Source organism: Gopherus flavomarginatus, chromosome 1 (assembly GCF_025201925.1).
Source record: "Gopherus flavomarginatus isolate rGopFla2 chromosome 1, rGopFla2.mat.asm, whole genome shotgun sequence".
Classification (NCBI taxonomy): Eukaryota; Metazoa; Chordata; order Testudines; family Testudinidae; genus Gopherus; species Gopherus flavomarginatus.
Window position 1 is genome coordinate 256,399,611 of NC_066617.1, and position 12,404 is coordinate 256,412,014.

At 44.9% G+C, this 12,404-nt stretch overlaps 1 protein-coding gene across 1 annotated transcript in view; it reads left to right on the forward strand.

Moving 5' to 3' along the window:
- Positions 1-369: 369 nt before the first annotated feature.
- The window catches only part of LIMS1 (LIM zinc finger domain containing 1), a 141,350-nt gene continuing 129,315 nt past the window's right edge, over positions 370-12,404 (forward strand). Inside the window, exon 1 of the mRNA XM_050922518.1 lies at positions 370-513. Within this exon, the coding sequence (XP_050778475.1) occupies positions 482-513 (32 nt within the window). The 5' untranslated portion in view covers positions 370-481. The remainder of the gene's footprint in view (positions 514-12,404) is intronic.

Genomic DNA, 12,404 nt, shown 5'->3' on the forward strand with positions numbered 1-12,404 from the left:
GGAGCGCGGCAAGTGCTGCTTTGCCCCAGCCCCCGAAGAGAGGCCAGGCCAGCCAAAGTGAGGCCTTCGCATAGCCCCTAGCCCAATGGGCCGCTGCGAGCTGCCGCCAGCCCAGTGCAAGTAGCTAGCGCGCCTCAAGCCCTGGGGCCAGCCCCGCAGTGCGCGCGCCCCTCGGCCGGGGGAGGTGGCAGGGACTCCGGGGCCAGGGAGCCGGCGCCGCGTGTGTAATAATGTACCCAGGGGACAGCAGCAAGCCCGCCAGCGGCTCAGCGTGGCCGGGCGGGGGCGGGGGCCGGCTGCGCTCCCCTCCCTGGCGGTGGAGCAGCAGCGCTGCAGGCGGCGGGCCGGGAAGCGCCATTGCTGCCTGTCCGAGCCCCGCTCCGCCTTCCTGCTTCTCCCGCGGCGGCGACTCCTCGCTGCGGCGCGGCACTTGCCCGGAGCGGCGAAGTTGTGTGGCGGGAGGCGGCTCCCGGCCGCCGGGATGTTGGGGGTCGCGGCGGGAATGACCAACAGGTAGGAGGCCGTCAGCAGCGCCCGCCCACCCGGCCCCATTCATCCCTCCCGGGCCGGGCTGCGGCGGGGGCTCTGCAGCTCCCCCTCCTTGCAGAGCGGCGCTCGGTCCCCGGCCTCCCGGGGCTCGCGTGTGCGGTGCGAGCGCTGAGCGGGAGCCAGCCCTAAACTTCCCCGCAACCTCCCTGGGTGCGGCAGGGGGCAGAGACCCCGGATCCCCGGGAGGCGCTGCAGTGGCAGCCCAAGTCCTGGGGATGCGCTTCACCGCTCCGCGGCCGGCAGCGGCCCGGCTGGGGGGTGTGCGCGTTTGTGGGGGTCGTTGGGAGGAGGGCGGCGATCCCCCAGCTGGGTCATGCGGGCAGCGGCCACGCACCCCGGCGGAATGGGGCAGGGGAGGAAGTAACTGGTTCTGGGCGGACTGCGGAGACCCTGATTATTAGGCAGACCAGTGGGGTCACCCCCCCGGGGGCTGCTTCTGGGGGCTTGTTAGTAAAGTGGGAGTGACAAAGCGCCGGCTGTTCAACACCGGGGGCTGCTTCTGCACCCCTGTGCAGCTGGGCCCGGTTAGAAGATTTTAGGCGGGGGCGGGGCGTGACTCAGATCCTCAGATGCAGCGTGTGACCGGCTCCGGGTGTTTCTCCTGCTGCAGGGTGTGATCTGCGGCTTGCAAGACCTGCGGGCTCTCACAGCCACACCCAGGCGTGGGGTACTTTTTTGTCAGTAGTCCCGCCCAAGCTTCCCCTCTGAAGTAACAGCACCTGCAGTTCTCATTCATGCTTTCACAGTGATCCGCTCCTCACCAGGGGCTAGCAGGAATTGGCTTCTAGCTTGTACTTGTAGAGTTTTCTAGGATTTTTTGTGTTGGGGCAGTGGGTGTGGTAGCCCCCATTCTCTCCCCCTCCCCCCAATCATACACCAAGGACTTGTCTCCATTGAAACTCCTATGTCTGCCCCAGGAATGCTTCACCAGCGTAGAAATACTGGCATATTATATGGTAAAGCATGTTGGATGCAGCAATATCAGCAAAGTTGTGTTTTGTACCCATATATACTAAACTAAAGCCACTCCGCACTAGTAGTGAAAGCACTGCATCTGCATTAGGGACTTGGGCCAGCCCAGCTATGTTGGTCAGGGATCTACACTCCCCTGACAGACATAGCTGTGCCAGCAGAAGTCCATAGGGTGCACATAGCCTTACTCTGTTTGAGTTAGCGTACCTCAAATGAGAGCAGCTATCCTGCGAAGCAGCGCTGAAGCTGCACAGAGGGACTGGATTAGTAGCTGATGAGTTATGCTAACTCAAGTTTCTAGTCTGTAGCTGCACCCCTACTACATTACTAGCTCAAGCATTGGCAGTACCAATGCTCCTGACAGGCCAGTTATCTCAAGTTTAAAGGACAACTGAATTCAAGCTATATACATTTTTGTGTGTAGACAGGAGCTGAGTTAGGCATAACACTCAAATTGTACCTTGAGTTAACACTGCAGTGAAACAAGCCGTTCCCTATGGAAGAAGCAGAGGGTTTGGCCCTTGACATCCAGAGGTCTAGCTCCCAGCCTCACACTCCTGAACAGCTTGACTTCTGCAAAATTAATCTTGCCTGGGACTCTCCTAGAGCAGCTGCTCCTGGAAATCACCATCAGGCTAGTTTAGATTAGTGATGGTGGGGAAATTTAGACTGCATGGGAATATTGGGTGGTTGGGAGGGAGAGTAAAGGTGAGTAAATGCACTAAGGTGGCTTTTCCCCAAGGCTGGTCTCCTCCAATTCACTAATGACTAAATCCAGCATAACACCTCCAGCTGGCTTGAAAGGACAGAATGAAGCCAAGAAGGTAGCATTGGTGCTTTTGCACACTCTGACCCAGATGCATGACGGTCTTGTCCATTCTGCTCATCTGGAGGAAGGGATAGTAAGGATGTATGTTTCATTTTATTTACAATTAAAGCTCTTAGTACAGGGATTTTGGTTTTGGTGTTTTTTTTAAGGCATTGTGTATTTTCCTCAAGCTCTTTCATGTATTTAAATGCTAACCCAGTCTAAACAGTTGGTGTAAGCAGAATAACGTTTTATGTAAACATTTGAGTGATTCAGAAGTGTTTCTATCCTTTGTGTACATCTTCACAATTGTGACAAACTGCCTGTGACAACAGACACATGCAATGATGCTCAGAGCAGAAATTGAGAGATCATAGTTACTTCTTACTAAAATAAAACTAGTAAATGTGTGAAAGGCGAACATAGAAGAGCTGTTTATCATTTGAGCCCTGCAGTTAACACATCACATTTTACATCTGTTTAAATACCTTTGTATGGTGAGCGGGGTGTCCATACTGAGGTGAACTTATAGACCATTCTACCAAAAAAAAGTGTGCTTTGTCATTTTAATTCCTTCTCCCTTTGCTTGAGCATTTAATTTTTAAATAGACTTTTTCTTTCACCATGCAGCTTATTTGTACTGTGGTATCTAGAATTGTTGTGAGGACCTAAAATAACTAGTGTAACAGCATAGATGTTCCTTGCCTCTGATATAAGGGATTTAATGTTATAACTAGGCTTGGCAAACTGGTCAATTGACCGCCTATTATTTGACATTAGACATTGTCATATATTTTAGCAAGAATGCTCTGTTAGGCGATGGCCAACTTTTTTTATTGCATTATGGTCTTTCTATCTTCGTGCTTTGCAGTTTTCTGAGTTAAAATAACTCAGTTATTTAACTTGTTCTTTATAATTAGGTACAAATATCTATCTAAGCCTTTCAGAGCCCACAGATTCTTACTTTTTTTTGTTACTGTTGTTGTTCTAATAAATTAGTGCTTTAAAATATTTGACCATTTTTAACATTTTATTTGATACTATTTGACCAGTCAGTTGACCAATGATTTTTGGACCATTCAAATGCTCAACCCTCCTTTATGACTTAATTCACACAAGAAACAGGATCATGACTGTCAATGTGGTATGTAACAGAAGACATTTATCTCTGCCCCAAGGATCTTATAATTTTAATGAGACAAGACAATAATTAAACAATCCCAGGTGGAAGTTCATATTATGGGACTATGATTTTCTGTGTAGATTTTGTAATTAGTGTAGAATCATGCATTGGGTAAGAGTTAATGCGGAGGGATATGAAAAACTAATAAAGAATAATAAACTGTTTCACTAATTACACAGCATTTTAAAGCTTCACCCACTGTAAATGTTTCTTGGAAGCATATGTTCCAAATTAAAGAATTTTGTAAGTCTTATGCTGATATGTCACAATCTTTCTGTGGCAGAGAAAATTAACAAATACAGTATGTAGTCCCCAGTTTGTTGGAGACCTTGAATGCCGGCAATTTAATGGATGCTGGAAATGTTTAAAACAACTAACTTGCAAACTATCAACCAACTAAATGCTATCCTGTCTTTTTTTTTTTTTTTTTTCCTTCTCCCAATCCCACTACTTGGTCCTCAGCTATTGATTACCCAACCTTGTCTCTAAGAAAACAGACGTAATTTGGCTCAGTTGTTTGACTTCACTAGTGTTAATTTTATTTATGACAGACAAAAATAACATTTTAATTTAATGGGGTACAAGAGCATTCTAGCCAGTTATTGTTTCTGAAATATGCCAGACTGACAGTACTTGAAACGGAGGTTCTCTCTTTGTCCACAAAATAGATACCAGTGCAGGCAGCAGCAATGCACACTGCTGTGTCCTGCTAATGTGCCTTAGCTCTGATGTGGAAGGACTGCCTCTTCAGGTCATAGAACAGCTAAGTCCTTGGCATCTTTTCTGCTGAGACAGCCGCTAAATGCTGCTCTGACAACGTTAATTGGGAGATGAACTGAGACAATCAACTAGGTTGCCAAACACCCAGAGAGCAGTAATGAGTTTTGAGGCAAACTCAGCTTGGAGTCCGCACTTGAAGAAACTTGCTGAAATGAACTAGATAAAAAGCTCCTATAGAAGTCCGCAATTCTTGGCAGCTCATAAGTCATCTGGGAGGAAGTTTCTGTAGTGCAAAACAAACCAATTGTGTCCCTCTGGAATATATGGGTAGCTGGTGCCGTACAAGAAGTGAATGGTGTTGGGCAAAAAGGTGGTGTGGCCGGGGGATGTGCTGATCTAGTACATCCCCATGGCAGCTTCTCCTAGCAGGGCTCCTGTGGGGCACTGACTTCAACTCTAGCAGTTCTTCACTGGTAGAAATTGCCAGGCCTGCCCTTCCTTGGAGTGAATCCCTCCTGTGACTGAAGGAGAGAGTTTGAATCTGGCACTTAGGCCTTGTCTGCACTGCCACTTTACGGTGCTTCAACTGTCTCACTCAGGGGTGTGGAAAACACCTTAAACCGCCCCCCCCCCCCAGAGCTCTGCAAGTTTAGCGCTGTAAAGTGGCAGCGTAGACAGTGTACCAGTGGTGGGAGCTATTCCCCTCATGGAGGTAGTTTTTTTTACAGTGCTGGGAGAACTCTCTCCCAGTGCTGATGCCGCGACTACGCAGCTATGTGGTGGCACTTTAATGTTGCTAGTGAAGACATAGCCATAGTCACTACTAACATGTTTTGACTATGAACCAGTAACCCAGAAGTGACTGATCACCTGAATTGTCCAGTCCCCTTGTTTATGGCTTTCTGCCCTTAAAAGTAGAATATTGAAAAGAAGAAACCATTATCTGCTACAGTACTATTTTGAGAGGATGTCTTTCTGGCATCAGTAACTGTGTGAGAGTTGTGGAGCTGCCACATACCAATCTATGAAAATGATATGTAATAATGATGTGACTACTGTAAGTGACCTGGTCAGTAAAGAAAAGCTGCTGTCTGTGGAGGGTTATCAGAATTTGATAGGGGGCAGTGAGAAGAACAAACAGGGAAGTGGCACAGTGACTTCCCCGAAAAATAGTGTAGGTACACCTTTACCTCGATATAACGTGACCCGATATAACACAAATTTAGATATAACATGCTCCGGGGGGCCAGGGCTGTGCACTTCAGTGGATCAAAGCAAGTTTGATGTAACGCGGTTTCACCTATAACATGGTAAGGTTTTTGGCTCCTGAGGACAGCGTTATATTGAGGTAGAGGTGTATATGCTTGAAAAACAATGGAGCAGGCTTCAAAGACCCTGTCTCCTGTTGTAAACTGTTTTGCTAGAGTGGGAAGTTGCTAGATCAGAGGGTTATACACAGTTAAAAGTGTATTTATTCCTTGGGAAAGTGTGTGTGTGGGGAGGGAGTTTCCATAAGTTGCCAAGAGAGTGTCACTGAACTCTGACAGGCTGGCAGTGAGGCTCCAACAAAGAGTATATAGGGAATTAGTCCTTCCAGCGTCTCCATGTGGAAGATGGTTAGACAACCTACATGCATGCCTGCTTACCAGGTGTTTTATTGCTTTTAAGATCTATTTTCTCTGAAATGTTTTAAATAAATGATACTGTGCTTTAAGGAAGCTGTTTAGTCGCTGATTACCACTGACATTATCCTGGAGGGAACAGAATTGCAGGATATGGACATAAGTCAGACTTGCTAAAGTAAATTGCGGTTGATACACAGGGGACTGCAACCCGGGGCTCACTTTGAGAGTGGAAGACTCACAGTATTCTATGCCAAGAGACCATTGACTGCTCAAGGAGGGGTCAGAGGTGCTGTTTGCTTGGTAACTTCGACAATACTGTAGTGATTTTCATTCTAGGTTAATAGTGGACATTTCTTGCTTGTGGTGGTCACAAATCAAAGTACAGTAGTGTTTTTGGTTTTTTTTAATGTATTATAATCTGGATCAAAAGAACCTTGAATTTTATGCCTGCACTTCAGGGGGAGAGCTAAGTCGTGTGTCTGTAGAAAGAACTAGGTAACTGATTTTGTTCAGATTTTTGACACAGGTTTTCTTATGCTTATGTAAAATTAAAAATAGTCATCCTGGTGTACTGTTATTGGCAGAGTAGGAGTTTCTGCTGGGACTATTGCAGTAAATTGCAAGCTGGCATTTCACAACTGCTTAATGAAAATATGATTTTTCAGTCAATTTACCTTGTGCTTATAGTGCCCAGTTCAAAAAAGTTTCTCATAGTGATATTTACAGGCAAACATACAAGTAAAGTATTGAGCAAAGAAAATGGATCTACATCCAGAACATTTTAGTAAGTTTGAAAAATCAGCCTAGACTCACTGTCTTTTTAACTTTTCTTCTGTATATTAGAGTGGATGATAAAGCTGCAGACGTCTTGGCTCTTATAGCATTAGTGACTATTGTGAATGCAGTGGTTAGGGCCTCCGTAAATCAGAAGCTGTATATAGTACTAGAATGAAATCATATTGTAACCCACAGATGCTTTTTTCTCAGAACTGGCTCCAAATGCTTAGTGCAGATAATCATTTAAAGACACACACTGTACTCTGCATAGCTTGCATGGTTAACACATTTTTTTTTTTTCAAGTTGTAGAAAGATATTTATGGCAAAGCACTTAAGGCAAGCTTTAGTGTTTTCTGTTGTGGTTTCATGCTGTGTGTGTCATTCTGGAAATTCTGATTCCTCTGCATTTTTGTTCTGTTCCAAATTATCATTTTTGGACACCCCACCCACTGTAATGCAGCCTGTATTATTCTTTTTCCATACCAGGATATGTTAAATATTGTTAATATTGTCAAAGTTAAAAACAGGGCTTTTCTTAGTGGAGGAAGTGGTTCATCTTTAGGGCCTGTCCACCATGACAAGTTCTGATGAAAGGCCAAATCAAAAGAAGGCTCTGATCTGTTATGTTTTGTTAAGAGCAGTAGTATATTACATACAAAATCTAGAGAATGAAGAATCCAGACAACTGACACTATGTATATGGCATATAACCTTTAAAATTCAAGGCATAAAACAAGCCTGGGATTAAGCAGCAACTTTTACTATGGAGATATTATTATCACTGTCTATTTATGGAGTTTCTTGTTTTCTCTGAAGCTCTTTCAGTGACCCAGGCACCAGACTATTCGATTTATCATTGATCTGATCTGGTGTAGCATTTCTCATGTTCCTAGACTTCAGAGTGCAGGAAGGTAAACTACTAACTTCACTTTGTTTTAGAAGTTTCTGCCATTTTAAAATCAGATATTTTTGCTGTCCGGCAATAACACTGAAAACCTGGGAGATATAGGGAGTTGCTTTCCAGTATTGCCGATACAAAAGCAATTATGAGTTTGGTTTAAAAATAACAGGATTAGTTTTTAAAATACACTTTGGAGTCTTTTTATTTGCCTCCTTGTTTTGGAGCATTTACAGTGTATTTGCGTCAAGTTTTCATGTCTTTTTTTCACAGCCACGTAGGCTAGTAACTTTCTTTTTAAACTGAAAGCTGAGATTCTCATGCAATCCATTTATTCCAGCAGTTGGGCAGGAAAAACAGCAAATGTTGTAACACTTATCATGGCAAAACCACAAGAGTTGGCAATACCATTTCTCATTTGGAGTTCCTTCATGGATGTATTCTGCCCTCAATACATGTGCATAACTCACATTGCCATTAATGTGTTTTCTGAATATAATCAGAAAAATAATCCTCCAGTTCAGCTCCACTGCTAGCCAAAGGTTTGAAACATCTTGAAAAGACTGTGCAATTTTTAATTGGCTGTAAAAGACTCTCCATGAAGAGATTGTCCAGCTGGTCTTAGTTAACTCTGAAGCCTGTTACTCACCACAGTTAATTCATTTTTTTCATCGGCTGGAGAACACTGGGAGACAAATGATACCAGACAAATGATGATAGCCTGTGCAATGACAGAATGTTTTGAAACAAAAGCCTTGTCTACACTGGCAATTTACAGCTCTGCAACTTTCTCTCTCAGGGGGTGAAAAAACACCCCCCTGAGTGCATCAAGTTTCAGTGCTGTAAAGCGCCAGTGTAGACAGTGCACCAGTGCTGGGAGCCATGCCCCGCATGGAGGTGGGGGTTTTTTTTAGAGCGCTGTGCCGTGACCAGGCAAGCATGTTAAAGTGCTGCTGCGACAATACTTTAGCATTGCCAGTGTAGACTAGCCCAAAGTGACCATCCTTTATGTAGTCTCAGAACAGAAATTTGGTGTGTCATTAATACATGTTGAAATGGTGTGTATTTGAGCATTATAGAAGTGCCTGATAATAGCTCCATCTTTAGGACTGTGTTCTAAAATGGGCTTAAATTGTGGCATAAGTTCCTTTTTGTTTCTGGTAAAATGTTAGCTTTTGTGTTCTCTGAATTTTCAGTGTCGAATGTTTGGTTTCTCTTTATTAATTTTTAATAGGAAATCTTTGAATTTGGGTGCTGGCTGAAATTTGTCCATGGAATTCCTACTTTTCATCGTTGACTGATATCTCTTAAATAAACACTGACTGTCTGATTAAAAAAAAAAAAAACTAGGTAGGGAGGTGGGTCCTAAGTAGATCTGGTACAGTGGGCAGCTTGCGTTTTATTTAACTGATGGATTTAAAGGGTCATTTTAGCTTTTTTTTTCATGTTAGAACTGTAAGTTTTTTAAGTACTGTGCACACAAGCCTGAATGATGGATGGGCTGTGTCTCTCCCCTCTTCCCCCCCCCCCCCCCCCCCCGCGAGCCACCTCCCCAATTCCAGGAGTTCCAGGGTATGGCTACACTTGAAACTTCAAAGCGCTGCCGCATGCGAGTGTGGTCGCAGCGCCAGCGCTGGGAGAGAGCTCTCCCAGTGCTGCACGTACTCCACATCCTGATGGGGTTTAGCTTGTAGCGCTGGGAGCCGCGCTTCCAGCTCTGCGGCACTGTTTACACTGGCGCTTTACAGCGCCATATCTTGCAGCGCTCAGGGGGGTGTTTTTTTTTCACACCCCTGAGCAAGAAAGTTGCAGTGCTGTAAAGCGCCAGTGTAGCAAAGGCCCCAGAGGCTGCTTCCTGGAGCAGTGAGGGAATGCCCTGGGGCACTGAGGTTGGTGTTCATGGTTGGTGCAATGAATGGAGAGTTGCTGTGTAATAATCTGAGAACTTTGAGGAGATGTAATAATTTTATGAACACTACATGTGACCTGGCCAGGGAGAAGTTATTGTATGTTGGGCTGTAAGTCTTCCCTGTATGCATGTGATTGCTCTAGCTTAATAAGATGTTTGGGGCGGGAGAGAGAGAGGAGCGCAAAGGAGAGAAAAAACACAATAGTTCTAGATAAGCAATTCTCAGCAAACATTGCGAGGTGGGGGGGAGTTACAAGACAATGGCATACTTCCAGGCCCAGGTCATAGTGACACAGCTGTTCAGCCAGTGCTGGGAAGGAAGAGGTCAAAAGAACACTAAACAGTTAACCCATCTCAGGAGAGGAAGGGAAGTGAGTTGTCCTGGGCTGTCAGAAGGACTGGCTGACAGAGAGAGAGGGGCTCTGTGGAGGATGGCATATGTATGGACTGCTGTCTTTATAAGGTCTGTTTTCTCTGAAATCCTGTTCTGAATTAATTATACTTTGCTTTAAGAAGGCCGTGTGGCTACTGAATACTGCTGTCCTTGCTCCTCGAGAGAACAGAACTGCAGGCACTGAAGATAACTCAGTCCTGCTGAGGATGTCATGGTTGATACACTGGGGACTGCAGTCCAAGGCCTTGTCTGAGGGTGAGAGAATCACCTGATTCTACCAGGAGGCAGATGACAGCTTGAGGTCTGAGACCTGAGCGGGGTGCACTTGAAGAAACCAGGAGGGATCAGGGTACAGTTCACCCAGTAACTGTCACAGTTAGTAGTATTGAGTGGAGCCCATGAGCTGGGAGTGAAGACGGAATGAAGTGTGCAGAGGTGAAGACCTGAGTTGGAATACTTTTTGCCAGAGGCAGGAAGAAATTTGTTGTAGAGGAAATGGTGGAGATGAAGGTGTCACAGTTCAGGACAACTGTACCTGTATTCTCCCTCTGTGGTCCAGCCAGGGCACCCACTCTAGGCTTCAGCTTCCTGGGCTGTCACCTCTCTTGAGTGGAGACCCACGTCTCATTCCCTTCTGACTGGGGTCTTTCCAGGCTGCACAGTCCCCTGACTATACTGTGAGATCCAAGCAAGAGACTCTGCCTGAGCAGGCCTGCTTACTTTCTTTTCACAGACTAATAATAATTGCCCACAGTCACAAGGTACCATACTGCAGTTCCTATGCAAACCTGGTTTATTCTTAAGATAAAAGCATTACAGAGAAAACATACTAAAAATAGTGTAAGAACCTACTCACATGCTAATAAGCTTAGTAGTCATCGTCTCATCCCTAATGCAGGCTCTGGCAGGAGCAGTCCTTCAAAATCCCACCCAAAGGGTTTCTTCGTGGTTTCAAATTCCTCACAGCTTCAGCTTAGAACAAGCATCCAAAACCTAAGTCAGGAAGTTTAACTTGCTGATACTCACACCGTCTTGTCAAGTGTTGGAAATGGCTGGGGTCCACCTTGGTTGCATTGGCTTCTAGCACTATAAAAGTAATTTTCCCTCTCTTGATATTCACCCCTTCTTGTCAACTGTTGAGAATAGGCTACTTCCACCTTAATTGAATTGGCCTCATTAGCATTGGCCCCAACTTGGTAAGGCAACTCCCATCTTTTCAATGTGCTGTAATATTTATACTGCTTTCTGTATTTTTCACTTCATGCATCTGATGAAGTGGGTTTTAGCCCACGAAAGCTTGTGCCCAAATAAATTAGTTAGTCTCTAAGGTGCCACAAGGACTCCTCTTTTTTGTTAATTCAGTAAAGTGTCTCTTAATTCCATAAAGTTTTTCAGGTGTATTGCAGGCTATTGTCAGTCTATCACAGAAGGTTTGTGAGAATGAGAGCGAACAAAGCTTCAGTGCCAGTGTGATAAGAGGACAGAGAGTGCTTTAGTTCACCCGAGGAAAAGTGTGGTGAGGAACATGTGGAAGGGGAAATAGCTTTTGTGGAAGCTTGAGGACAGATTCAGGAAGCAAATGCTGCAAGCAGCAGGAAAGAAACTGGGTAATGGTGTGGGGCAATGGTGCAGATTGTCAGATAATCAAGCAGGGGGACACTGGTAGACAGAAAAACAGTGGTGCAAAATAGGGATGTAAATAGCGTTTTAAAAAAGTAACCATTTAAACTATTAAAATTGTATCGGTTAAACATTTAACGGTTAACAAGTTTACAACATAGGCATGGGAACTGTGGGTGCAGGGGGTGCTGCAGCACCCCCACATTTTACCAGGTCCCAGCTGCCGGCCCTGCACCTGGGGTCCCGGCTGCCAGCCCTGTGTAAAACATGGGGTGTTGCAGCACCCCTTGCACCGCTAGTTCCCATGCCTGTGACATCAGTTCCATAGCAATGGTCCCGATTCCTAACAATATGGAACCTAGTTCCACATACTCTATGAAATATTATAGCTGTGGTGTTTTTAAGGTGCACATTAGGCATTAAAATGTTAACTGAATATATTCCGATAAGACTGATGCTTATTGGTTAACTGGTTAACACTTTACATCCCCAGTGCAAAATGGAACAGTATTGTTAATTGACAGATAGTAATAGCAGATGGGAGAATGGAGGTATTGTTGTTGCTGGGGGTGAAGCTGTAGTGGAATTCAGCTGCCATATGTGTGTGCGTTTCAAGGCATCGTGGGTGTGGGGATTGCTGTGATAAGCTAATAGACAGGGCACCGGTGAGCTGAGTGAGATGGACTGATTATTATGCATACTGTAAGGAAAGAGTTGCCTTTTTGCAGGTTCAGAACTGATTGAGCAAAGCAGCCACTGCTTACAAAATACTATAATTGTGGTAAATATCATGTTGCAGGAGAACATTTTATAAATAGCTGCATGCATGCAAGGCATGAAACCTGACAGATTAAAGCTATATGTTTCTTAATTTTTTTTGTAGAGGAAATATGTGGAATAAGCATGTCGTTTCTGGTGGGACATCTGAAAAGACGCAGGTTACAACAA